At 40.3% G+C, this 24,910-nt stretch overlaps 1 protein-coding gene across 1 annotated transcript; it reads left to right on the forward strand.

Annotated features, from left to right (window-relative positions):
* The first annotated feature begins 307 nt into the window (after nt 1-307).
* On the forward strand, nt 308-18,235 carry LOC124137869 (required for meiotic nuclear division protein 1 homolog). The gene is made up of 12 exons (XM_048385298.1): nt 308-429; nt 1,749-2,128; nt 2,943-3,054; nt 3,524-3,596; nt 6,251-6,290; nt 7,082-7,182; nt 7,409-7,518; nt 10,020-10,084; nt 11,678-11,754; nt 12,466-12,586; nt 16,409-16,525; nt 18,043-18,235. Exons 2-12 carry the CDS (start codon nt 1,766-1,768, stop codon nt 18,139-18,141), a joined length of 1,278 nt encoding a protein of 425 aa, XP_048241255.1. The 5' UTR covers nt 308-429; nt 1,749-1,765; the 3' UTR covers nt 18,142-18,235.
* The last annotated feature ends 6,675 nt before the right edge of the window (nt 18,236-24,910 follow it).

A 24,910-nucleotide genomic window follows, 5' to 3' on the forward strand; every position in this document is an offset into this window, starting at 1 on the left:
GCACATTGAACAGGTTTAAACTTTACTTTAGAGCTTTTTATAACAAGAAAGTACCATCGGGGAACATAGCACATGAATATTCTTAGTATCTTGTATCATACACAATTCCTGATTAATTCTGTTGTGAAACATAATTAAATATCCCTTTTGAAACTTGATCGACTCATGTGGGAAAATTATGATCTTACGTTTGATTAAACCAATTGAGTTTCCTGAAGATTTTGGTGTCTTAACAAATAGCAGTTTTACAAAGAAAACTAAACCCCTTTTCGTTTGTTTTACATTTCTGTAATTTGATAAACCAAGATGTCAGCTTACAGCAGACGACGCGTGTTGTGATTGCAACATCTTTTCTTGCAGTTTCCACCAGCTTCCCGAGCGTTGGGCTCCACGTGGACGAATTCAATTGGAAGGTTGTTGTTTATCTGTGTGAGAATTACCGTATTTGCGTTTATTTGCTCTTACAATATGTAGATCTTAACCACTGAGCCGACAAATTTTGCAAATTTTCAACGACCCCTATCATCAACTAACCAATGTCACTGTGGTACCTTCACTGTCAGTTGTTTGAACCATCGGTTTGAAATTACCATGAAGAAATACCAGTGTACTTTCGCTTATTTGACATGTTCGTAAAGGGAGCCAATGTGCTCGGGTGAAATGGCAGTCACTGCAATTGTGATTCATAGAACACTCTTTATTGGTCAACCAACTCAAGCTTATGTTGCATAAAAATCTTGTGGTTTAACATTATTCTAACTAAACCGATATAATGTAAGAATTTCGCAACAGTCACTGAGTTCAACATAAAGCCTTGAAAAGGGCAACACGGAGCATAGTCTCCATTTTACATGTTTCTGTTATTTTAGATTTTAATGACAGACAGTGTGGTTGGACTAAAATGATTAAAAACACTAGCACGCTCAATACGAATATACTCAGGGCAAATATGAAAAGAATAATATTGATACATAATAAGTTCAGTGCATAAGTTCATGACTAATAGGCCAACCATCTTTTTTGAGAATGCCAACTTTTTATTCACTTTTAGTAGCTGAGTTGTCAGTGTCATGTTGGGAAAAGGCATGGTCTAGTTCAGATGGATGCAAAGACCTGCCATTCTGATGATACTTTTGACAACCTAATCTAAAGTTAAATATTATGATAAAGTCACGCTATTGTTGTTGCTGTTGATACTCAGAGCCAGAAATTCAATAGCCATTCTGAATGTGCATTTATTTTTAACAAGTAAAACTGGTGCAACTATAGATCATTATGCAAAATTATAGAGAAGTTATATATCAACCAGAACATGGTTTAAGTCAGAGAAATCATGAGAATCTGTTGATTCTGTAACTAGATTCAATGAGCCCTGAAGTCTGGAATATACAGATTCTCGTGATTTCTGAATTACAGAATGTTAGAAACTCTCAGCTCTATGCATGCCACAATGGCACATACAAGATCAATAGACAAGAACTTGACCTAAATAGTTACTTAACTCTTGAGACAAGTTTACTAACATGATTAACAGAAACATTGTCTATTACCGGTCCTATGTCCAAACTAATTGTGATTCCAATGCTTTTGTAAATAAAAACATCATTTCTTTTAAAACAGATCAATATAAGCGATTAACAACATATAACAGATTGTAATTACAAATTAATATATTTCCATATGCGGCTTGCCTACATATTATGTGTGATATCCTTTGGAAACTGCCAACATCTCTTCATTTTTTTCAGTGTAAAACATTGGACATATGATGTTATCAACAGTTTTTGGAAAAGGGACTCAAGTATATGCCTTGGGAAGGATGTGCCCAAGGTGTTTGAGAGAGTCTTGGAAGAGTATATCTTTCATTAGATACTTCAGCAATTCAGCCTCTAACAAGTTTTATCCTCAGAAATCCATTCACCAAATACAAGTGATCCATGTTTCTTCAAGGACAAGCCTTTTAAGAAGAACTTCACATCCTAATTTTTCCTTTGGCTTATTACCCATAAGTCTGTCAGCTGGCCTGACTCGTTCTTACGTCACAAGTGCAGGCATTCAGAAAACTGTGACTGGCCTAGTTGCCAAGAGACCAGCGAGAAAAAAAGTTATACCTTCTAAAGAAGCCCAGGTAAAAGTTTTTTTTGGTCTTGCTTTATTAAGGTTTTATTTTTTCACATTAGATTGAGTGAGTTGGGTTTAACGCCGCTTTTAACAGCATTTCAGTTATATCACGGCGTGTCAGCTTAATGTGGGAGGAAAGCCCGAAGTGATGAAGGTCTCAGACGTTTACCACTTCGGTGAAACCCACGAGCACAGGTATGGTGCTGATAAAGCTAGAAACATAATCAGGGCGAACTGGGATTCGAACCCACAATCATAGGTTTCTGGCGTGTCCAGGGGACGCAACTCTGCACAGCGAATCGCAGCGCCTTAGACGACTGGGCCACCCATGCCCCCTTTTTACATTAGACCCAATTTTATTTTTTACTTGAACTGTATCATCATGTCATGGGAGCCAAATTACTTTCCTACTGATATGCATTGCCTGTCAAGTCAGTGTATGCAACAGTATTTCAGTTGTATCAAATCTTGTCATGTTTTTCCCTTACTGTAATGCTGTAGCCCTAAATGAAGCAAGCCTAGATTTTTCACAGGTTCAGCTTCTGAATCTCCCATCACAATGGGGCTCCTTTTCAATTTAAATGTAGTTTCTTGTTTCTATCAAAGTTATATATTTTCAGAGACTAAGCGTTAGTCTAGGATAATAAGGATTATACTCAGAACTATTCTGGGATTCAAACTCCATATACTGTTACTGAGTGTTGTTTTATGAAAAGATAATTGTTCACTGACTGATAGATATTTGTTAAGTGAACACAGTTAATAACACTTCTGATCTCCATGATAATCCAATTGCCCGAATGTGGTCATATTTGTTATAGGATGGCAAGATGATGGTGACAGCATATGCTATGGCTGAGGAGTTAAACATCTCTCAGCTGAGGAAGGCACTAGAAGCCCAGGGACTGTATGTCATACATGAACTGCCAGTCGGTGATTACACTTTCAGTGATTCAGATTGCTAAGGGACCTTGAAATAAGCAAATGACTCCCCATCTATGAGCAATATGGCCCCCTAGCCCTATATTTGTCTGTCACAGGTAATCATGATAATGACAATGGGTGGTTTGGTCCCTAAGGCCCTTTGACAGTACAGTCTGTATATTACATTGATATAAATGGGAGAGGGAGATTTACCTTTTCAAGTACTGAGTATTTATGACAGTGACTGCCCCATATATCTGTCCCAGTCATCACTCTAAATGACTCTAATGAGTAAAATATACTCACTCTGTCAGCTCAGGTTTTCATTTCTAAGGGTTGCTAAAGATTCACTGAAGTCTGGAGAATTATGACTCTTCAAAGGGACAATTTATACCGGTACAATCTCTTGGTGTTATTTTCCACTATCTTCACTGCCTATCTCTAATTCTGATCATGAGCTATTTCTTCTTATTCTCAGATGTGACCGGAGGCCTATATGCAAAGGCCAAGTACAAGGTGGATAAAGAACTTAGAGAAATGTTTTTTTTCAAGTAAGTATCTATTTCCCCATCAGCTGTTCAATGACAAAAATAATAAACTTAATTAAACAGTAACTTACAAACCCTCTGGAATAAAGGGATATATTTCTTCAGTCCATGGATAATTTTAACAGCATTTGAAAGTCCGTGACAATTATGTTAAATTGTATCTGTATAAATGAATGTCAGATTACGAGTGAAGTGAATGTGAATTCATTGTGAAAGTGAATTTATTTGTGTACGTTTCCTCAGGGCAGAATTGTCCAAATGTTTACTTCTTCCATTGGGATATCATCAGTCATCACTGGATGAGATGATGAAGTCCACAGAACTTATGTATATAAGTACAAGTATATCCATACACAGTTGTCCAACATCACAGTCAGCAATGTTCGAGATAACGATGGTGGACTGTATATGATCAAATCTGGACCAGACAACCCAGTCATTCCTATGAACAACAATGCCTTGCTGTTAGGGTTAAGACGACATGCTATTAACCAGTCAGCGAGTCTGTTAGTCGCGTCTTACGACAAGCATAGTTGGTTCCTACGGCCTGGGTGGCTGGGGACTTATTTTAACCCCGAATCCTCACAGTGTACACTCAAGCAGCACCAGGGCCAACAGCCAGGATTGTCTCTACAAGCCTAGCCTAGTGGTTAAAATGTTTGCACTTCATACTGATAACTTAGGTTTGATGTGCAAAGCCAATTTTTTGGTGTCCCCCACCATGATATTGCTGGAATATTGCTAAAAGCGACATTAAATCCTTACTCACTCAATCACTCACTCTACATACAGTGGTTTCTCTGTTGAAGCCCTTTTCAAAACTTTCTCTTCCTCTTTATAAAATAGTGTTTCAATTATACAGAAATACCAACCATTATGATTTTGGCAGAATCATTATGATAATTTGAACCAAATTTCAGCAGTCTGATCAAGTGAAATATCTTACACTTAATTTAATCCAGATCTTGAACTAACTACATTCATTGTCAAATAAACAACCAATGAACCAATTAATTGTCACTTGTTTTACCTTTTGTTGGGTAAGGCTTTGAAGAGTTAGGGTGCTTAAAAAATAATGCCAAACATTTCTTATTACGACAGACATGCCGATATAATATTTATTAATCATTTTTCTTTGAAAGTTTTTTTGATAAATGCCAGATATTCCTAATTTTTTGTTAATGGGATGGCATCTGTGAATGCGGTTCACCCATTATATGGTTTTCATGGGCAATAATATATATATGTGTTGTTAAAATGTTATTGGTTGAAACATGGATAATAAACATTCAATGAAAATATGTGGCACTTAATTAAAGGTGTCTGGACAATAGAAGGTCAACAATAGAATGTTATTATTCAGATCATGGCTGGAGGGGAATAACCAGGGGCACAATGAGTATTGTGTACAGTATTGACAATATAGCAACCTAGGAGGTGAGGTGAGATGAAATGAGGTATAACGTCGTGTCCAAGACTATTGCACCTTTATAGTGTCATGCGTTCATGCTTTCATACTTTTGTGAGTGTTTTTTTGCGTGCTTTTGTGCGTGCTTTCGTGCGTGAGTGCGCGCTAGTATGGACTAATGCCGATTTTATATTGCTAGCCCACTGAGATTCCATGCCGCAGTTTTAACATGAATACCCAACCTAGGAGGTGAGCATCTTCCCTAGGCAAGAGAGTTAACTGACTGTAAAAGTCCAGTTTCCACCCTTGGAATTCCTGGGCTCAATCGAAGCGCCACCAGTGGTTATTACGAGTGCACGCTAGTCTGGACTAATGCCAATTATATAGTGCTAGCCCACTGAGATTCCATGTCGCAGTTTTAACATGAATACCCCACTCAGTTACTGACTCTGAGCCAACGAGTCCTTGTTTTAGCCCCTTAAAGCAGAGTGCTGGACTGGGTTACAACAAGTACCATCCTTAAACGTCTTTTGGTATGACGCAGCTGGGGATCGATCCCCTGACCTTCCTCTCTCTGGGCGAAACATCTACCACTAGACCACGGAGGTGGTCGCACCCTGGGCAGACTGTATCAGTCCATGCACAGATACAGGGTGAGCTAATGCATATATAGATGCCAGTGACCTTTGCTTGTTGTAAGAGGCAACTGAACTGATTGGGTGGTCTGGGTTTGGGACTGTTGATTGCGTTATCGTAGATTGACAGCATGAATTGTTGCTCATGTTATCACTATTGGATTGTGTGGTCCAGACTTGATAATTTACAGGCTGCCATCGTATCATATAGGAATATTACTAAGTGCTTCATTGTTCTAAACAAAAACACACACACACACCACTATCATTATGCATTTTGAATAAATATTCTCATGTGAGCACTATAATAGTATTGATTATAAAACAACGTAAGCAAAAATATCAATTATGGAGAATCTGCTATTTCAAAACTTGAACATTGTTGAAGGGATTGTCCAAAATATGCTTCAAAAGTTCTATTGTTGCACATCTGAATCTCTTATGGATTGAGTGAATGACTTAGAATGGTTGTACACTGCTTTTAGCAATATTTCAGCAATATCACGGTGGGGGACACCAGAAATGGGCTTCACACATTGTACCGATGTGGGGAATCGAACACATATGGATTAAGAATATTAAATGTAATAAATAAAAATTTATGTTTTCTTTAGGATAGGTTCTGTGGTCTTTTGGAATACTCCAGAAGTTGAGGTATGTACTTGTTAGCTTAATCACAATACCATGTTCCTCTGAACTACCTATTGTGAGGTCATGCAACACATGACAAGGATTTGTAATGAGGAAATTTAAAATGGTATGGACAATATTTATTTTAATGGACTTGAATATACTGAATATGTTCTGGATGGTCATTCAATGTCATTCTGGAATGTATCTACTAAAAACATGACAGAGTTTTTAATGTATCACAATGTTTCCATACTATCAAGGTACATATGCTGTTCAACAAAGTGTATAGTTACACTTCTACTAAATACGACCCGTGAAGATTCCGGGGTAGAATAGGTCTTCAGCAACCCATGCTTGCCGTAAAAGGTGACTCTGCTTGTCGTAAAAGGCAACTAACGGGATCGGGTGGTCAGGCTCGCTGATTTGGTTGATGCATGTCATCGATCCCAATTGTGTGGATCTATGCTCATGATATTAGTCACTGGATTGTCTGGTCCAGACTTGATTATTTACAGACCGCCGTCATATAGCTGGAATATTGCTGAGTGCAGCGTTAAACAACAAACCAACCAATCTACTAAATACAGGGGGTAGGAGCTGTAGGACATTTAAAGTTAGGGGGGCTCCTGTGGTCCTGGACATTTTCTTCTGTGGTATTGTAATCTAGGGACCATCTAATTATTGGAAGTTTTTAGATCAGGCTATGGCTATCTTGGCTTTAATGTTTATTGTGAACATTGATGTTCCCTGATCATTATAACATGGCGATTGCCATGGTAGCATTGCTAAGATTCTATTGTACATGTTTGCAGAGAAGTGAAGTGCTGAAGTTTCTCAGGAGGCACTGTGAGGCTCCCTATGACAGGAGTATCGTCATGCATGAGATGGAAGACATGCCCTTTATTATGACAAAGTATGTAGCGGAATAGTCATGCAGTTGTTTATGTTTCGTTATGACTAAGTTTATATCTTTAAGCATCATACTTATCAGACTTTAAGTTATACTTATCAGTCTTTAAATTTCTCTTGGAGTCAGGTGTTGCAATGAGAGGGTGTTTCTATTCGAAACGTCTTGTTGAGCAATCAGAATTGAGTATTTTCCAAACACATGGTGAAATATTTAATAAATATTTTGTCAGTGAGCCGACAAACCTGGTGGGTGAGTTGATCCAGATACATGAGAAAGAGGAAGAGGAGGGCCACCAGATTCTGGAGAAGTACACCTTCTCCAACGCCCTGTCTCAGGCTGGTAAGAGGGAATCAATCATATCACAGCTAGTACACCTCCAATGCCCTGTCTCAGGCTGGTAAGAGGGAATCAATCATATCACAGCTAGTACACCATCTCCAACGCCCTGTCTCAGGCTGGTAAGCGGGAATCAATCATATCACAGCTAGTACACCTTCTCCAATGCCCTGTCTCAGGCTGGTAAGAGGGAATCAAACATATCACAACTAGTACACCTTCTCCAACGCCCTGTCTCAGGCTGGTAAGAGGGAATCAATCATATCACAGCTAGTACACCTCCAATGCCCTGTCTCAGGCTGGTAAGAGGGAATCAATCATATCACAGCGAGTACACCTTCTCCAACGCCCTGTCTCAGACTGGTAAGAGGGAATCAATCATATCACAGCTAGTACACCTTCTCCAACGCCCTGTCTCAGACTGGTAAGAGGGAATCAGTCATATCACAGCTAGTACACCTCCAATGCCCTGTCTCAGGCTGGTAAGAGGGAATCAATCATATCACAGCTAGTACACCTTCTCCAACGCCCTGTCTCAGGCTGGTAAGAGGGAATCAGTCATATCACAGCTAGTACACCTTCTCCAACGCCCTGTCTCAGGCTGGTAAGAGGGAATCAATCATATCACAGCTAGTACACTTTCTCCAACGCCCTGTCTTTGGCTGGTAAGAGGGAATCAATCATATCACAGCTAGTACACCTTCTCCAACGCCCTGTCTCAGACTGGTAAGAGGGAATCAATCATATCACAGCTAGTACACCTTCTCCAACGCCCTGTCTCAGGCTGGTAAGAGGGAATCAATCATATCACAGCTAGTACACCTTTTCCAACGCCCTGTCTCAGGCTGGTAAGAGGGAATCAATCATATCATAGCTAGTACACCTTCTCCAACGCCCTGTCTCAGGCTGGTAAGAGGGAATCAATCATATCACAGCTAGTACACCTTCTCCAACGCCCTGTCTCAGGCTGGTAAGAGGGAATCAATCATATCACAGCTAGTACACCTTCTCCAACGCCCTGTCTCAGGCTGGTAAGAGGGAATCAATCATATCACAGCTAGTACACCTTCTCCAACGCCCTGTCTTAGGCTGGTAAGAGGGAATCAGTCATATCACAGCTAGTACACCTTCTCCAACGCCCTGTCTCAGGCTGGTGAGAGGGAATCAGTCATATCACAGCTGGTACACCTTCTTCAACGCCCTGTCTCAGGCTGGTAAGAGGGAATCAATCATATCACAGCTAGGACACCTTCTCCAACACAGGGGGGCATGGATGGTCTGCAATTCACTATGCAGAGTGGCGTCCTTGGGCATGCCAGTAAGCTATGAATGTGGGTTCAAATGCTGCTTTGCAGTGATTATATTCTTTGGTTTGTCAGCACCATACCTATGCTCATGGGTGTCACCAATGTGGTAAACATCCTAGACCTACAGTACATCACATTGGGCTTCCCCCACACACATTAAGTTGACGCACTGATACAACTGGAATACTGTTTTATGCAGGGTTTAAACCCAACTCACTCACCCAACACAGGGACTTAGTTGGAATTTCTGTATAAGGCACCTTTGGCAGGAAAATTTGGAAAATATTTGCAATGTTTTTATTTGTTATTATTTTCTTTAATTCAGAAGTAATTTTACAGTAAATTCAATGAAATAATGTATAACTAAGCATTAGTGAGTCTAGTCCTGAGATTAATGACACCTAGCCCATTACATGTAGTTTAAAGTTGGCTACCTCTATGAAAGATGGATACCAGAAATATAGGTACTTGTAATAGTAATACTGTGATATTTACTCCATACTCCAGGGTAGTCTGCCTTTATCAACCTACTTCCTATCAATGTGGTGAATAATGAACTCTAGCCATAATAAACTGAATTTTAGAGTCCTGTTATGTTGTGACTGTATTCATAAACAGCAGTGATGTTCAGTTCAGATGTTGTGAGGCAAATAAAGACTCACAGCCCAGCATATGAAATGAGTCATCAGTACATTTGGCTAGTAAGACCATAACTTGGTTTGTGGCCAATCAGTCCGCCTCCGTGGTCTAGTGGTAGAGTGTCTGTCCGGTGAGTGGAAGGTGAAGGGTTCGATCCCCGGCTGTGTCTTAGCAAAAGATGTTTAAAGATTGTACTTGTTTTTACCCTGTGTGGCACTTGGCATTAAGGGGCTAAAACAATGACCGGTCGGCTCGGAGTAAGTATACTGTGTCTGAGTGGGGTATTCATGATAAACTGCAGCATGGTATCTCAGTGGGTTAACACTATAAAATCAGCATTTGTCTGGACTAGTACAAGCAGCTAAAAACACACACATGTGCATGCAAGTGACTTGACGTGATGTTGAACCCCATTTCACCTCACCTTGTGGGCAATCAAATCATGAATCAGTGACTATTAGCTACACTTTATAAGCAAGATAAAAGAGTTTTGGCAAGTTAGCAATACCTGTTGCTGAGTTTGTCAGAGTGATATGATGCCATGTTATGTTCCTCCAGTGAACCTGGGAGTGTGGGAGGCATCTCTGGAGAAGCTTGTGGACCTCGTAGAGCCAGTCACAGAAGTAAGTTTTGTTGCTGACTGGACATTTCGGATCGATATCCAATCTCATTGCTATCAGATCTTTTACTTTTTCTCCCTGATACCTGTACTTGACGATCTGACTGCCCCACCATAGAAGGCAGAGCTACAGATAAGCTGCGTATTTGCACAAATACCCCCACCCAAAAAAATATTCAAAACCCAATTACTCTCAATTACCTTGCGTACAGAAACGCATGATTAAATGGACAACTCAAATATATAAAAACAGCATGCGTAAATATCCAATGAAGCTTTCAGCATGCGTACAATGGAGCTAATTTCCGAAACACAATTACAAGCTAATTAGTTTCTGAGTCAAGCCTATAGTTAGAACCCTTACATACATCTTTACAAAACATTATTATCCCATGCCCCAACGAAGTTGGCGGGGGATATAGAAATGGGTTCCGTCCGTGTGTGTGTGTGTGTGTGTGTGTGTGTGTGTGTGTGTGTCTGTGTGTCTGTGTGTCTGTCTGTCTGTCTGTCTGTGTGTGTGTGTGCGTCCCCAAATCGTTTCCGGAGCATAACCCAGAAACCGTTAAATATTTCTCTACCAAACTTTGCATGTCTATCAGACTCATGCTGAACTGGTGCCTTTTGCTATTTAGGAATTTTATAAATTTATATTTTTTACGTTTCCATGGCAACAAGTTGGACTTAGGTTCTATAAGGGTGCTGTTCGTTTCTGGAGCGTAACTAAAAAAACGTTAAATAATTTCTTACATAACTTTGCATGTGTACTAGGCACATACTGAACTGGTGCCTTTTGCTATTTAGGAGTTTTATAAATTTTTATGTTTTACGTTTCCATGGCAACAAGTTGGATTTAAGTTTTAATATAGGATTGGTTTACTTAAGGAGTATAACAAATAAACTGTTAAATATTTCCTTGCCAAACATTGCATGTCTGTATATAAAGCGCATACTGAACAAGTGCCATTTGATATTAAGGAGTTTCAGAAATGTTTATTTTAGAATTTCCATTGCAGCTATTTTGACATGGGCTAAGAGAAATGTTGGGTCATTTACCTGGTTTGGGACCATAACGTGTTAAAATGGGCGGGGGATATAGATGACTTTGTCAACTATACACTTGTTTATTTATTTTTAAATCTCAAAATGTTAGCTCATTTGGGGAAAAACCCAATAGAATGATGAGTAGCTAGGTGAAAAAATATTGATTACCCAATGAAAAACGGAATAACCCAATTAAAATAGAAACCTTCGAATAAAAACTCAAATGAATCCTGAGTGCAATATGTGCCATAACCTTGTGGCCGTCTGCTCTACTCACTGCTTCAGTATCAGACATCTCTATTAAACAGCATGGCGGCAATATGTAGACATGGCTGATGGAGAAATGTAGTGAATACATGATCGTGAGGTATTGAGGAGGTCTTTCATACAGTGGACAGTCTTTATAGCTGCTGGTTTTACAATGAGTCCTGAAGCAAAAAATGTCAACTGTTTAGGCGTCAACAGGGCTAGTACAAATTGCTAAGGTTTTCCTATTGTTATGAGGAGTAGTGACTTAACTACCAATGAGTCAATGAGTGTATCATTTGCATCTTAGGACTTGCGAGATGGAAAAAAGATACGCATGTCACGACGTGAGGTCCTGCGAAGGACAGGAGAGCTGTTTTCTTTACGGTAACCAATATTTTTGTTGCATTTGTAAAGGTGTATTTTTTCAAGTTACTTTTTGTTGAACCAAATTGCGAGATGGTGCTGTGGTTGACACACCATCCTTGGTGATCCAGTGTTTGATATTCCATACCAATAAATACCCAGCACCATTCACTGCCATATAATAATAATCATCATCATCATCATCATCATCATGTGACACATTACATAATGTATGCCACATCCATGTTGCCATGACAAATTAAGTATGACAGACAAGGGGTTCTTGCCAAGAACCTAATGTTGAAAGTGAAACATTAGAATCAAATGCCATGTCTATTAATATTTTGTATTATAAGTATTCATACACAGTAAAATCCCCATGAAGATCCAGGTTAGAATTCGCCTTCTGCAACCCATGTTAGTCATAAAAAGTTACGAACGGAATCGGGTGGTCAGACTCACTGATTTGGTTGATGCATGTTATCGTATTCGAATTGCGTAGATCAAAGCTCATGATTTCAGTCACTGGATTGTCTGATCCAGACTGCATAATTTACAGACTGCCATCAAATAGCTGGAATATTGCTGAGTGTGGCATTAAACAAAACAAACAAACCAACAAGACCAAAGTAAAAAGTCCAGAATATGCCTTGGCTTCAAATCCATTTAACAATGTCTTTCAACCAACCAGACACTCCATTTATTTTATACCAATTGTTAATGTTTGTCCAGGCATGTGATAAATCTGAGTTCTGACCTGCTGGACACACCCGACTTCTACTGGGACCGAGGCATGCTGGAACCGCTGTACCAGAAGGCCTGCAACCACCTCAACATCAGCAGGAGGACCCGGGTAGGCAGCAGCCCCACTCCCCAGCCTCACTCCCAGCCCCGCTCCCAGCCCCGCTCCCAGCCCCATTCTGGTCCAGTCACCTCAGGCACTGCAACCACCTCAACATCAGCAGGAGGACCCTGGTAGGCAGCAACCCCACTCCCAGCCCCGCTCCCAGCCCCACTGAGTATGGTTTTACGCCGCTTTTAGCAATATTCCAGCAATATGATGGCGGGGGACACCAGAAATGGGCTTCACACATTGTACCCATGTCTGGAATCTAACACGGGTCTTCGGCATGACGAGCAAAGGCTTTATTTTACCACTAGGCTACCCGATCGCCCTAGTCAATAAGGACTACCATCATTAGATTTCTACTTGTCCTCAGCACAATTTTGTAGTCTTAGTTTGGCTCTGATTATGATTCTTGGGTTGTCAGCATCATACTCCGTCTCATGTAAGTAGTAAACATCTACAACCTGCATCATTGTGGACTTTCCCCTTCATTAATCTGACACACAAGATTGAAATATTCACTCATACCAGAAACACCACAGAGGGCATTTGATTCTCAAGCACATGAAAATATCACCCTGGCCAGTGGATCATTATGTATTCAAATTGCATTTTCCCATCTTGCTGTACACCCCCCAAAATGCTGGTTTGGCTGTATAAGATCTTGTATTCACTGGAATATATGAGTATCAACCTATTGAAAATATTTAGTTCAAGTGAGTGAGCCAGTTGGGTTTATTGTAATGTATGTCATCAATAGGTCTTCAGCAACCCATGCTTGCCATAAAAGGCGACTATGCTTGTTGTAGGAGGCAACTAACAGGATAGTTTGGTCAGGCTCGCTCACTTGGTTGAAGTATGTCATCAATCCCATATGACATCAATTACTGGATTGCCTGGTCCAGACTCGATTATTTACAGACTGCTGTCATATAGCTGGAATATTGCTGAGTGCAGCGTAAAACAACAAACAAACAATGGCCCAGTTGTCTAAGGCGTCGCAATTTGCTGTTTAGAGTTGCGTCCCTTTGGACATGCCAGGTACCTATAATTGTGGATTTGAATCCAGGTGCGCCCCGATTATGTTTCAAGGTTTGTCCTCACAATACCCATGCTCGTGAGTTTTTTGTAAGTGGTAAACACCTGAGACCCTTATCACTTTGGGCTTTCCTCCCACATTAAGCTGACACACTGTGATATACCCGGTAACTGGAATACTGTTAAAATACTCACTCTTATGTCATATTTCCCTTAGTTGAAGCTTTACAATCACAGTCTGTGACTTTAGCCACTAGTCCAAAGCCCAAGTTTGAAGCCCAAGTCTGGTAACAACACATTTAGTCTAGTGAGATCAGCTAATAATTGTCCATATTATGTTTTAAACTCTACTGTAAAGTTTGACAAGTTCTGGCTACTTGATAAAGTAGTTATTGGTACAGGCTGCTGTCCAGTAAGTCTGTCTTGTTATCCCCCGCCGCGCGAAAGCGCGAAGCGGGGGATATAGTATTCACGACCGTCCGTACGTACGTCCGTACGTCCGTCCGTCCGTCCGTACGTCCCACCTGTTTGTTGCCGCGATATCTCAAGAACTAAACACTGGATTGTCTTCATATTTGGAACTATGGTGTATATACAGACTCCGCAGACACCAGTCGGTTTTGGTGACCTTGACCCCATTTTCAAGGTCACAGCAGGCATATCTGCTTTTGGAGTTGGAAAACGGTGTTGCCGCGCTATCTCAAGAACTAAACACTGGATTGTCTTCATATTTGGAACTATGGTGTATATACAGACTCCGCAGACACCAGTCGGTTTTGGTGACCTTGATCCCATTTTCAAGGTCACAGCAGACAAATCTGCTTTTAGAGTTGGAAAACGGTGTTGCCGCGATATCTCAAGAACTAAACACTGGATTGTCTTCATATTTGGAACTATGGTGTATATACAGACTCCGCAGACACCAGTCGGTTTTGGTGACCTTGACCCCATTTTCAAGGTCACAGCAGGCATATCTGCTTTTGGAGTTGGAAAACGGTGTTGCCGCGCTATCTCAAGAACTAAACACTGGATTGTCTTCATATTTGGAACTATGGTGTATATACAGACTCCGCAGACACCAGTCGGTTTTGGTGACCTTGATCCCATTTTCAAGGTCACAGCAGACAAATCTGCTTTTAGAGTTGGAAAACGGTGTTGCCGCGATATCTCAAGAACTAAACACTGGATTGTCTTCATATTTGGAACTATGGTGTATATACAGACTCCGCAGACACCAGTCGGTTTTGGTGACCTTGATCCCATTTTCAAGGTCACAGCAGACAAATCTGCTTTTAGAGTTGGAAAACGATGTTGCCGCGATATCTCAAGAACTAAACACTGGATTGTCTTCATATTTGGAACTATGGTGTATATACAGACTCCGCAGACACCAGTCAGTTTTGGTGACCTTGATCCCATTTTCAAGGTCACAGCAGACAAATCTGCTTTTAGAGTTGGAAAACGGTGTTGCCGCGATATCTCAAGAACTAAACACTGGATTGTCTTCATATTTGGAACTATGGTGTATATACAGACTCCGCAGACACCAGTCGGTTTTGGTGACCTTGATCCCATTTTCAAGGTCACAGCAGACAAATCTGCTTTTGGAGTTGGAAAACGGTGTTGCCGCGATATCTCAAGAACTAAACACTGGATTGTCTTCATATTTGGAACTATGGTGTATATACAGACACCGCAGACACCAGTCAGTTTTGGTGACCTTGACCCCATTGTCAAGGTCACAGCAGGCAAATCTGCTTTTGGAGTTAGAAAACGGTGTTGCCGCGATATCTCAAGAACTAATTGCTGGATTGTCTTCATATTTGGAACTATAGTGTATATACAGACACCGCATACACCTGTCAGATTTGGTGACCTTGACCCCATTTTCAAGGTCACAGCAGGCAAATCTGTTTTTGGAGTTGGAAAACGGTGTTGCCACAATATCTCAAGAACTAATCGCTGGATTGTCTTCATATTTGGTACTTTGGTGTACAGGCGGGGGATATTTCGTCACTCTGTGACAAATACTTGTTGTATATGTTTTAGGGGTGATGGGGCAGTCTAGTGGTAATAGCATTTTTTAGCCAGATTTGATTCCTCATATGGTTCAATGTGTTTAGCCCACGTCTGGTACCTCCTGATATATGCAGGAATATTGCTACAAGCGGCGTAAAACTGTACTCACCCTCTGTATGTTTTAAAGGGGTTACGAGTGGCCCAGTCGTCTAAGGCGCCGCGATTCGCTGTGCAGACCTGCGTCCCTTGGGCACGCCAGAAACCTATGATTGTGGGTTCGAATCCCGGTTCACCCTGATTATGTTTCTAGGTTTGTCAGCACCATACCTGTGCTCGTGGGTTTTACCGAAGTGGTAAGCGTCTGAGACCTGCATCATTTCGGGCTTTCCTCCCACATTAAGCTGGTTAAGCTAATGACCCGTGAAGATTGAGGGGTATAATAGGTCTTCAGCAACCCATGCTTGCCGTAAAAGGTGACTATGCTTGTCGTAAAAGGCGACTAACAGGATTGGGCGGTCAGGCTCGCTGATTTGGTTGATACATGTCATCGATCCCAATTGCGTGGATCGATGCTCATGATATCAATCATTGTCTGGTCCAGACTCGATTATTTACAGACCGCCGTCATATAGCTGAAATATTGCTGAGTGCGGCGTTAAACAACAAACCAACCAACCAACTAACCATTAAGCTGACACGCCGTGATATAACTGGAATGCACTTAAAAGAGGCGTTAAACCCAACTCACTCACTGACACTGTATGTTTTAAGGTGATGAACGAGAGACTGAGCCATTTGTGTGAGCTGATGGAGCTGCTGAGTACTCACCTGAATGACACGCACCACACACGGTTGGAGTGGATGATCATCATCCTCATCCTGGTGGAGGTAAGGCCGTCCCAGTCATTACAACTCTATAGGATCGACCCCATCTGAATATGTCACTAGCCTAGTGGTTAAAGCGTTCGCTCGTCACACCTAAGACCCGGGTTCGATTCCCGACATGGGTTCAATGTGTGAAGCCCATTTCTGGTGTCCCCCGCCGTGATATTGTGGGAATATTGCTAAAAGCGGCGTAAAATCAAACTCACTTACTCACTCACACCTATGCTTGTTGTGAGAGGCGACTTAATAGATCAAGTGGTCAGCCTCAGTGACTTGGTTGATTGAGTGTATGGATCGTTGCTCATAATATCAGTCACTGGATTGTCGAGTCCAGTCTCTATTTTTTTTTATTTATAGGCCACCATTATATAGCTCGATTTTTACTGAATTATTTGATCTTACACCTCCAAAATATGAACAAGGTTAGACACTAGTGTGTTAGTCTGAGACAAGTGAGAATCAAGAGGGACTAATTGGTTGCTCCTTAAATCTTAACCAACTAGAAATTGAGCATTGGACCATTTGGCTGTGATCAAATTTTTTCAAATGACAAATGTTGTTAATCAGTGATGAATGCACAAGCTCATCGGGAAAAGTGTCTGAGATTTTTCTTTTTCTAAACATGGATGTAAAATTTTCATGTATGAAAGTTATATGAAAGTATTTGATTTTGTTTGAGATAGATATTTTTCAACACAATCTATCTGACACTATTATCGTACTATTTTAAAGGACCTATGTCATATTTTATGAATTTTATGTTCTGTCTACAAAAGTCACAACTTTCTATTTGTCCCTTTCCTTATTCACTGTGGATTCTAGGGTAGAAACATCTTCGCGAGTACAGTTTTCACCCTTGCTGAACTGGGCTGGAATTTCTGGGCTCGATCGTAGTGCCACCAGTGGCTATAATGACATATGGAACCTTGGTCAATGACAGTAATGTGTGCCAATTTTGAACAATCGATTAACATCTGTTGGTTATTTATATTATATATAAAATATGCATAAAAAATCACTTGCATTTTTTTGTTTTTGGCAGAGTATATGTAGAGTTACCTTCATAGATCTGTAGTAATGCGTCTCTGTTGTAGGTTGTGCTTAAGATCGTGCACTATGTAGAGCACTACCTTTACAGATCTGTAGTAATGCGTCTCTGTTGTAGGTTGTGTTTAAGATCGTGCACTATGTAGAGCACTACCTTTACAGATCTGTAGTTATGCGTCTCTGTTGTAGGTTGTGTTTAAGATCGTGCACTACGTAGAGCACTACCTTTACAGATCTGTAGTAATGCGTCTCTGTTGTAGGTTGTGTTTGAGATCGTGCACCACGTAGAGCACTACCTTTACAGATCTGTAGTAATGCATATCTGTTGTAGGTTGTGTTTGAGATCGTGCACCACGTAGAGCACTACCTTTACAGATCTGTAGTAATGCGTCTCTGTTGTAGGTTGTGTTTGAGATCGTGCACCACGTAGAGCACTACTTTTACAGATCTGTAGTAATGCGTCTCTGTTGTAGGTTGTGTTTGAGATCGTGCACTACATAGAGCGTTACTTGTCTGCTGACCAGCAATACCAACAGGACATGGCTGTACAAGAAGGCCAACAATCTTCATGAGCCGTGTTATTATCTTGATTATGTTTCCTTGTATACCTATACCATAGAAAATAATAAACATATACATTGATATATTACATGCGATGATGATATATTTATGTGATGTATTTTGTTTTTATAACCCACTCTTAAAGAAGGGCATGATTTTGTGAAAGAGCTGTTTGGTAAAGGACTGGTCATTTCATTTGGGAGGAGATTTTGCTGACCTCCTATTTTAAGTAATACGTTCATGCTCTTCTCCCAAAACAGTAACATTTGTCCTTGAATAATTAATAAATTACCAGTCACTTAATATTGTTCAAATACATGACTTTGTTATTTGAAAAAATAGAAAGTGTCATTTTTTCAAGTCCCCACGTTATAGTTATATAGTTGGGACATATTTTGGCGATCCCCCTCTTTCCCTGTGATGTCCCAAATCAAACAGACTTTTTACACACTTTGCTACTGATGTCTCTATACTTGTAAATGGACATACCACTGTTTGTGCCCTGAGATAGAAGTGATGGCTGCTGTATATTGGTGCAATATTTTTGCAATATTTTTGCAATATTTTTGCAATATGTTTCTTTATGAAGTGGCGAATTTCTATAGATATACTAATTAATGCAAATTCAAACAGTAAGATTGAAATGCAGAAGAGGAATGTCTGGATTTACATTCTACCTTGTGTAATTTATTCAACCCTTCAATTTTGAAAAGAAATTAAAATTGCTTCTTTCATCCGTCAATGTATTTATTTTAATCACAAACCAGGAACAACGTTACGTAAATTCAGACCAATTTATATGACGTATATATCTGACATTCTGTTTATTGGGCACTATTAGGAGAAGCTTATAGTAAAAACACACACAGCTTTAATCACAGGCTCTTCACAATAATTTTAAGAAACTGATATTAAATGACTACCTGTGGAATTATGTACAGGTAATCACGGGGACTGGACACATCCTGAAGCTCATTGCATCTTATGAATCACACCTGAATAAGAAGCAGCTTATTCTCACTCTTCCAGATACTTCATACATAAAGTACAACAAGCACCAGCTATACACAGCTCAAGGTTTGAAAGTGGCACTGACAAGTTAGCTGTGATCATGATTAATCAAGGGCTATTGAATAATGGTAGTACGTGAATGTTGTTTAACGCGGTAGTCCCCAATATTCCAGCCAGATTACACCAAATCTCTTGTAGGTAATATGAGCTACGTCACTGAGACTGACCACAAGATCCATCATAGTCGCCAGATATATCCTGCAATAGAATGCTGTGGTATATGAGTAATATACTATAATCGTCAACATTCTAATTTATCTGGTAAGACAGAAAGATACGACATCAAAACGAATATTTTCAGAAGTCATTGCTAAGTACAGCTGCAACGGTTACAGTATTGACATGAGTATACAAGAAGCAACGTCAACATGGAACTTAGTGAAGCATTCATTTCAGTATTGATTAATCCAAGATACTGTATCTCCTCCAGGTTGGCCCATCCTCATAACACCAACGTGGCACACTGACTGAGGGACTGATGGTTCTGAGTTTGTTAGTTTGTTTGTTGTTTAACTCTATTGTCTAGTATGTAACCATGTTACAAAACAACTCCCAGTCATGTTCTGTGTATCTGAAAATTTATGTCAAATCATGTCCTCTTAAAAAACATCTTTCCATCGGTAAGTTTAAACACAAGTCCCAAAACACATATTTCATGGTTTGTTTGTTTGTTGTTTAACGCCACACTCAGTAATATTCCAGCTGTATGACGGTGGTCTGTAAAAAATCGAATCTGGACCAGACACTCCAGTGTTTGACATCATGAGCATCGATCCCCGCAATTGGGATCGATGACATGCATCAACCAAGTCAGCGAGTCTGACCACCCGATCCCGTAAGTCGCGTCTTACGACAAGCATAGTCGCCTTTTACGGCAAGCATGGGTTGCTGTAGATCTATTCTACCCCGGATCTTCACAGTACGATGGTTCTGAGACCATATAAAACGCACAATATGAGACGGGAAGAATGGACGATCACTCTTCACTATGTTGTGTTTGTAATGCTGGGTATGTGGAGGATGAGTATCATTTTTTGTTAGTTTGCTCCGGTTATAACAAGCTACGCATGGATCACTTAACACAAACTTTTTTTATGAATATCCGACCATACAAAAATTTAACATCATTATGTCTACAACTGATTGTAAATTAATTGAACGTCTAGCTATCTATATCTATCAAGCGATGTCACTTCGTAGTACATTATTGTCACAACAATAACAGCTGTGTATATCACGTCCATTGTAATACAAAGGTAACTATGGGCCGATGGCCTACACTTACGAAATAAACCGAATTGAATTGAATTGACGATCACTCCAAATGATGGAGAGAATGGCATTGACTTTCTAATAATAGCTCCTGCAACAATAATACTTAACAAGTGACATATAGTGTTAATGTAAGTATATAGGTATGACTACCTCAGTTAACAATTAACAAGCCATCGCAGTGGTGATATGATCCGGGGTAGAATAGGTCTTCAGCAACCCATGCTTGCCGTAAAAGGCGACTATGCTTGGCGTGAAAGGCGACTAACGGGATCGGGTGGTCAGGCTCGCTGACTTGGTTGATGCATGTCATCGATCCCAATTGCGTGGATCCATGCTCATTATATTAATCACTGGATTGTCTGGTCCAGACTCGATTATTTACAGACCGCCGCCATATAGCTGGAATATTGCTGAGTGCGGCGTTAAACAACAAACCAACCAACCAAGAACGGCGACATGCCTGTTTCATGACAATCGACAGTGACAAAGTGTTTACATTCTTGAGTGCACATACAAGTACATTTATTCTAGAGCTTGTTAGTTACTGCTGCTGCCACACAATTGACAAATGGTATTGTCTTTTGTGATTGTAATCCTAAAAACTGTGGTTTTGAGTGCAATTTGTGGATTATACCTTGATCTTGTGTGGTCATTTACTGATTTCACAATTTAGTCCTGAACCGGTTTCTGTGTTAACCCCTTTGTTTCAATCTGGACTGACTAAACCAGGTATTTTGGTTAAATGAAGTTTTAAAGAAACCTTTTGAAGTGGTTTGCACCATAACAATAACCCTGAACGTCGTGGAGCTTTTGTCCTTAAAAACGTTTTAAAGTTATTGAAAGTACAAGTATACAGTAAAATGCATTTCTCCAATCACAAAGATAAGTTTTTTGTCTCAGATTGGTCAGAATTCAGACACTCACTTACATCATCACAAAATAGAAACAATTAACGCCGACTCCCTTTTATCTGTCCGTTAGAAAAGATGTTCCAGACAGGTGCAAAGATGTCAATATCATTCTGCCTTGTTCTTCTGAATGGCACTCTCCAGATGTCACAGTTAAAAATCGTGATAAACACTTACCGATTTGATGCTGTAGGCGACAGCCATTCTACAAATGTCAGTGTCCTTTAGTTTTGGTAAATACATCTCCATAAAGACACAAAACACAAGTCGGCCTTCATTACATCCGATGGTAATGGAATCGCCCCCCTTTCGAACTGAAAAATGTTCTCTTCAGCAACCATTTTAGAAGCACTAACAGCAAGGAATTTGCGTTACATACTAATATATGTAGATGACATCATGGCATTTTCGGAACATTTGAATTATCTCAAAGCAGTATTCCAAAAGATCAAAGAAGCAGGACTCACTGAAAAATACCAATCAAATGTAATTTCGCGACAAAACAAGTCACCTACTTCAGGCATGTATTTAGCAAAGATGGCATTCATGTCGATCCTTCAAAATTAGATTCAGTCACACAGGTCCCACCCCCTTAAAATGTCCGTGATCTGTGTCATTACTTTGGGTTGGCCTCGTTTTTATTTTTAATTTGCAGCAAACTTTTCTGGCATTGCCCTCCCTCTATACAACCTTCTGAAAAAGGACGCGTCTTTTGATTGGTCCAACAATTGCCAACAGGCATTCGAAAGGCTAAAAGAGACAACATACTGACAACCTGTATTACCATTTGTCTATTATGACAACAACGCCCGAGCTCACCATGCAGGGTCGTCAGTGCTCACCTCCATGCCATGGAATGCCATAGCTAGCTGTGAGCACAGGCATTTTCCCCAGTGAACATGTCTGGTACATGATGGGAGACTTGTACCTCAACGTCATAGGCCGCCGACCACGTTGGCTGAACTTGGCAAGGAACGACAACATGGGCGGAACAGACACCTACAAATCCCCATTTGGAGACTCATATGCAGTATTCCTCATCGAGTGAATGAATGTTTGACAAATTGTGGCCGTGTTACACACTACAGACAAAAACATTGAAATGTCCAATGTTACTCCTACTGTCTTTCAAGATCGTTGGTGGTCCAAAAATCTGTCATACTTCACTACCAGTTGTAATGTAGTCCCAATAAGTTCATTTTTATCATACCACTATTACCAGAAACTAATATCTCTCACAATTTTGGAAAATGTAAGTTATTCCGAGTATACCTTACTTTTGATGACCATGATTTGTCAAAAGATGAGCAGTGAAAACATTTCAACATAGATTGTCTGTATGCAACAAGCAATCAACAATATTAGCACCAAGTGAGAACGGAAGGATGTTATTGCAGTTTGTATTCGTTTAAAGAACAAGTTAACATAGAGGAGCATTTTTTTTGGTTTTGTATTCAACATTTGTTACTCTCTTACCTTGTGGATAAGCAGTAAGAAAACATGATATATATGTCAGAGTGCATTGTGACGTCAAAATAGCATAACGGTATAAATAAAATGAACTCCAGAAAATCACTTCGTGAAACCGTTTTTTAGTAAATTTAGTAAAACTCTCTCTCTCTCTGATTTAGCATTGTTTATTGCGCATTCTATTATTTTTCTAGGGTAGTTTCTTTCTAGTAGTAAATCCCTCAGTTCTTTGAGACTACATTGTGCTCAATCTGAATTAGATACTTCGGCGCAGGTTCTACGTGCTAATGTGTAAGGGACATTGTTTTTTAATGACAGGATGGACAGGGATTGTAATGAGGTTTTGTTTGTAACCCGTTGGTTTGTAATATACATCTGTTTCTATGTTATTATATACTGAACAACAAAAGTTCCTGTGACGTCATGTTGAAAGGTTATGCTTTGGCCATGACGATGCAAAAACGGTAGAACAACAGGGCCGATAATCTCGTCGCGGTAGCGCTGTCCATTGAGATTTCCCTCTACCACTATCAAACGGGTCCTCTGTCTTGCTGTAATCCCACCCCATACCATAACGCTACCGCCCCCTGAACCGATCTTCTTCCATGACACAATGATTGACGTAACGTTCACCTCGACGTCAGTACACTCGAATCCGTCCATCGCTGTGGCTGAGGTGAAAACGAGACTCGTCAGTGAATAGAACTTGTACCCACTGCATGGCCGTCCAGCGTAGATGCTGTCTGCACCACTGTAGACGTGCTTGATGGTGGTTTCCTGTCAAAATGGAACGTCTGGCGGGTCTTCTGGCGACAATCCATGCACATCTGAGGCGACGACGTACGGTTTGTGAAGATATTCGTCGAAGGCCAGAGGTGCCTCTTGCAGTCACTGTTGCTGGCTAGAATCGTTTTCGTAGGTGTGTTGTTCGAATCCAGTTGTCTTGTCGATTATTGGTTACGCATGGCCTGCCACTCCAAGGATGGTCTCTGACTGCATTCATCTGTTGCCAACGTTGCCATAAACACCAAATGGTGTTTTTGTGGACGTTAAATTGTCTTGCAACATCACGTTGACTCGATCCTGCTTCAAGCATACCAATGGCTCGCAGACGCTCATTTTCGGACAGACGTGGCATTTCGTAATGTTGAATAAATACGTTATTTTGTTGTTTTTCTGAGTGGCTGTTGTCAGCACGATGATAAACAATGCATATGGAATCCCGTTAACGCATATGTTTTTATACCTATTCTTGGGTAGTGAAATGCATGGGGCTTGCATAAAAGTAAACTTTTGCATGGAATGCATGCTTTTCTGTAGCAGTTGCGTTTTTGTGACTTGATTCCATACATGTACTACAATACTGAAAACCAAACTTTTCTTGTTTAAAAATACACTAAAATGTTGGTGTCACAGGAACTTTTGTTGTTGAGTATATGTCATGGCAACCTGTAAATAATCGAGTCTGGACAAGGCAAAGCAATGACTGAATGCATAATCCATGGTCCCATCATTGCTGAAGTTACACCCGTCAACATCCGGGTTAGAATATGCCTTCAGCAACCCATGCTTGCCGTCAAAGGATCGGGTGGTCAGGCTCGTTGACTTGGTTCATGCATGTCATCGATCCTAATTGCGCTGGACTGTCTGGTCCAGACTAGATTATTAACAGACCGCCGTCATATGGCTGAATATTGCTGAGTGTGGCGTTAAACAACAAACAAACAAAACATGAAATGTGTGTTGTGTGACTTGTGTTTAGACTTACCGATGGAAAGATATTTGTTTTAAATAACAGGACATGATTTGACATAAATTTTCAGATACACAAAACATGACTGGGAGTTGTTTTGTAGCAAGGTTACATACTAGACAATAACATTTCGCTTTGCCTACAGAACAGTCAACCCTTTGTTGCTACATTGCATGCGTTACCATATTATCAATACTGCAAACGTCATGCTCATGTTTCTGTCCCTGATTACTTTGTTGCTATGGTTTACGTGTTTTTTGGGAGCATGACTTTCATGCGCATGATATGTGAACAGCATACAAC

Source organism: Haliotis rufescens, unplaced genomic scaffold (assembly GCF_023055435.1).
Source record: "Haliotis rufescens isolate VD_foot unplaced genomic scaffold, xgHalRufe1.0.p SCAF_57, whole genome shotgun sequence".
NCBI classification, from domain to species: domain Eukaryota; kingdom Metazoa; phylum Mollusca; class Gastropoda; order Lepetellida; family Haliotidae; genus Haliotis; species Haliotis rufescens.

Bases quoted from the DNA above. Each gene is read 5' to 3' on its own strand.
- LOC124137869 (XM_048385298.1), top strand. From the start codon at position 1,766: ATGATGTTATCAACAGTTTTTGGAAAAGGGACTCAAGTATATGCCTTG. The intron at 7,519-10,019 runs GTAAGAGGGAAT...ATGTTCCTCCAG, and splicing joins CAACGCCCTGTCTCAGGCTG to TGAACCTGGGAGTGTGGGAG. The intron at 16,526-18,042 runs GTAAGGCCGTCC...TCTCTGTTGTAG, and splicing joins TCATCCTCATCCTGGTGGAG to GTTGTGTTTGAGATCGTGCA.